Raw genomic sequence first — 3,754 nt, 5'->3', positions numbered from 1 at the left:
TAAAATATTACGATGTAAAATTAAATTTTTTTACAATACAATATAATATGGTTATAGATTAGATGAGTTATAAAGATGACATGTTGGAATTAATAAAATATCATTAAATTTATGCTAACACGGGTTAAATCCTCATTTTATTATTTGTCAACACTATTAATATTAGAATATTTGAAATATACAAATTAAATTGATTTAACTAAGATTGTGTAAAATAATTAAATCTTTAGGAAAAATGTGACTTAATCATAGCGTATAAATGACTCTCTGTATTTATATCATTTATTTTTTTATAATAATTTAAAATCAAAATAGAATCTCGAACGCTAAACAAAAGTTACAAAACAAACTAAATATAACAAACAAATAGACATTAAATATATTGCGGGTTAAAAAATTAATAACGGTTGAAGAATTTAGTTATTTCTATATTTGGAAAAACATCCAATATTTTATTGTAAAATTGAACAGTCTAAGAGGAGATGATTCTATCTAAGGAGAGAGATACAAAGGAAGAAGCATATCCTCATCATTCTAATTGGTTACAGCAGAAGCCATGGCTAAGGTGTACTTGTGCTTGAGGTAAGCTTTGATAAAAGGGTCCAAATCACCATCCATTACAGATGTGATATCAGAAGTTTCATGACCTGTTCGGACATCCTTAACCAGTTTGTACGGATGAAACACGTAGTTCCTGATTTGCTGTCCCCATTCAGCTTTCACTGCATCTCCTCTTATTTCCTTGATTTCAGTCGCGCGTTGCTCCTCCGCAATCACCAACAGTTTCGCCTTTAGTCTGCTCAGAGCTCTCGTCTTGTTTGCCAGTTGACTTCTCTCCTCTGCAACATACAACATAGAAAGGAAATTTAAAGGAACCCAAAACAACATGCAGACAGCAATGGATCTTACGGGCTATTCAGGTCGTAACATTTGTGGGGATGAAAGACAAACCTGTGCAACGGACAGCAACACCAGTAGGGATGTGAGTAATCCGAACAGCAGTTTCAACCTTGTTGACATTCTGTCCTCCTTTTCCACCTGCCCTCGTAAAACTAATGTCAAGGTCCTCCTCTGGTATTTCAATTCCCACTGCTTCCTCAGGCAGAAGCGGCATCACTTCCACACCAGAAAAGCTCGTCTGCGTGCAATAATACCATATAAGTCTATACATAACACACAACCACAAATAACCCTCAGAATTAGTGAGTAGCTTATATTACCTGCCGTAGGCCTTTCGAATTGAATGGTGATTGTCGAACAATCCTATGAGTTCCTTTCTCCCCTGAAATGTAACCATAAGCATAACGCCCTTCAATTTCAAGGGTCGCTGACTTAATCCCTGCTTCCTCTCCATTAGACATTTCAACAACTTTAGTCTTGTACCGCTGCTTCTCTCCCCATCTCATATACATCCTAAGCAGCATGTCGGCCCAATCCTGCGCTGGAAGTTATCAAATTTTTTTTACAGGAGCTCATTTAACATCACAGAACAACAGAAGCCTCTAAGAAAAATCTAAAACACTCCATGATCATTATCATTGATAATGAACTCAGTCTATAGGCTTATAAATTCATGCAAAAGAGAGTCTCCAAGAATATATCTGATTCCAATTTGCTAAATTCATTTAAGACCTCCAGAGAAGAATATATATATATATATATAAAGAAGCGGAATTGCGTAAACAGTAATAACCTGAGCATCTGTGCCTCCAGCTCCAGCTGTAATGTAGACTACAGCACCTTCTTTGTCATAAGGGCCTGATAGAAGCTGTGTTAGCTCAAATCGATCTAGAGATTTATTCAACTCCTTAATGATCCCCATTGCCTCTTCAAGTAAACTAACATCAGTAGAGTCCATCTCTTCTGTTAACTTAACAATCGTTTCCGCATCTTCAACCTGTCTCAAGCAGCAACACATTATCTCAAAATCCGCAATTATAAAGATCATAAACATGAACTAAGATCCATAAGAGACCGAACATAACCATGGATTTAAAGTCAGAAAGCAGCCGCATACGATCTTTAAGATCATTCAAAGCCGAAAGCGTTTCTTGAGCTTTAGCACGGTCATCCCAAAAAGAGGTATCAGTAGCTTTTGATTCCAAATTAGCAATCTCTTGTTCAAGTTGCTGCAAACCAGCTGAGTCTCTAATCTCTTCAACACGAGCTGATGCTATTTCAACATCTTTCCTCAATGTATAGAAATCTATCACCGATAAGCATCAAACACAAAGAAATCAAAACCCCCTTACACAACACAAGTAAGAGCCAGTTGCAGAACAATTTCAAGTACAAATCTCAGATTCACGTACCTTGCATCACCCACTCACTGGTTTCACTCTCATTCGATACACTCAAGTTACTCTCCTGCGCAGCGAATACTACTGGAAACAAAATTACACATAAATTTGAGTTCTAAACTTGAAATTGTATCCCGAAAGAGAGAGAGAGAGAGAGATGAACTTACTGGGCGAAGTGAGACGACGAGACGAAGCAGAGGAGGACAAACGAGAGAGAGAGAGCGGGAGTGAAATACGGAGAAGAGGGGGAGTCGTTGGTCGGAGAAGCAAGAGATTAGGTTTTCCGGCGATTGCGAAACTCCGACCGGGGAGAGGTCCGAGAACGCAGAGCTCCATGGACATGGTTCTGTCTGCTCAAAGCCTTTTCTCCTAATTTTCTTCTGACCTTTGCCAAGTTATCCATACGAAGCTAGCAGCCACGTCACCAATTTCAGTTTGCCCAAAAAAAATTAGTTGAACAAGTTTGATCAGACCAATGTTATACTGTGGGTGTGAATGGTTATGGCGGTTGAGGTGGACAAATACGTCTGCGGACTATACTGCTTTTTATTTACCATTAGTAATATGCGCGGATTATTGTATTAGTTATGTTAATTTATTTTAGTTTATGTAATAATAATAAAACTATAAGAATTTTCTGAGAATATTTTATTAAAAAAGTTTTTTAAAATGCTATTTCTGAAAAGTGGTACTAAAATAAAATGTATTTTTGAAATTTTCCCTAAAAATACATATATAAAAAACAAATTTCCTAAATAATACACTTTATTTATTCAAATCATACAATATAAAAATATACCACTTATTTAAAAATATTGTTAATGATAAAAATAAAATTTTACTATGATATTCAAAATTTACCTAAAACATTTAATAATCAAATTCCAAAATTATTTTTTAAGTATCAATTAAATATATTTCCTGTAAAATCATATGAAATATAAGATAAATCTAACAAAATATATAATCATACTTTTATTAGAAGAGTTACAATTATAATTTATAGTGTGTAAGAATGAAAATGAATTAAAAAAGATAGTCAATTCGTAATTAATGTAATTTCAGTTACAATTTAGTAGTAAAATGTAGATTTAAAGTATAGATTAATGTACATTATTACATTTTTATTTAATTAAAAATAAATATTACTTTTTTAGAAATTAAATGCTAAATGGACCAATAAAGAGAGAGTGAAACCTTATAAAATCATATGAAATGCAATAAAAAATCCCAAAGATTAATTTAATTTTTAATCTCTTTTATATTCACCTTAATTTAAGCTATATTGCTAGATTAAATTCTAATGGTTTTTTATATAGATTAAATTACAAATTTTGAATTGAATAAACATTATAATGATCTTTATATAATTACATTTTAGATCACAAGAACTAAATATAATGATGAGTATACAAAAAAATGTATTACAAAACTTTTGGAGGTAAAAGAGAGTT

General features: G+C 33.3%; 1 protein-coding gene across 4 annotated transcripts; it reads right to left on the bottom strand.

Moving 5' to 3' along the window:
- On the bottom strand, positions 402–2,783 carry LOC104732580 (peptide chain release factor PrfB1, chloroplastic). Of its 4 annotated transcripts, none has more exons than XM_010452141.2 (7): positions 2,468–2,783; positions 2,313–2,384; positions 1,986–2,206; positions 1,694–1,897; positions 1,221–1,436; positions 952–1,138; positions 402–839 (listed from the first exon to the last, which is right to left on the bottom strand). In XM_010452141.2, exons 1-7 carry the CDS (start codon positions 2,640–2,642, stop codon positions 535–537), a joined length of 1,380 nt encoding a protein of 459 aa, XP_010450443.1. In that variant the 5' UTR covers positions 2,643–2,783; the 3' UTR covers positions 402–534. The 4 variants fall into 4 exon arrangements, with proteins under 4 accessions (XP_010450443.1, XP_019088903.1, XP_019088904.1 ...); XM_019233358.1 differs by having other exon boundaries at positions 2,313–2,381; XM_019233359.1 differs by having other exon boundaries at positions 567–857; positions 951–1,138.

Source organism: Camelina sativa, chromosome 12, assembly GCF_000633955.1.
Source record: "Camelina sativa cultivar DH55 chromosome 12, Cs, whole genome shotgun sequence".
NCBI lineage: Eukaryota > Viridiplantae > Streptophyta > Magnoliopsida > Brassicales > Brassicaceae > Camelina > Camelina sativa.
This window is presented reverse-complemented; position numbering and strand designations above follow the sequence as displayed.

Coding starts and splice junctions, on each gene's coding strand:
- LOC104732580 (XM_010452141.2), bottom strand. CDS start 2,642: ATGTCCATGGAGCTCTGCGTTCTCGGACCTCTCCCCGGTCGGAGTTTC. Junction 2,385..2,467: donor TCGTCGTCTCACTTCGCCCA/GTAAGTTCATCT, acceptor TTTTGTTTCCAG/TAGTATTCGCTGCGCAGGAG. Junction 1,139..1,220: donor ATTCGAAAGGCCTACGGCAG/GTAATATAAGCT, acceptor TATTGCACGCAG/ACGAGCTTTTCTGGTGTGGA.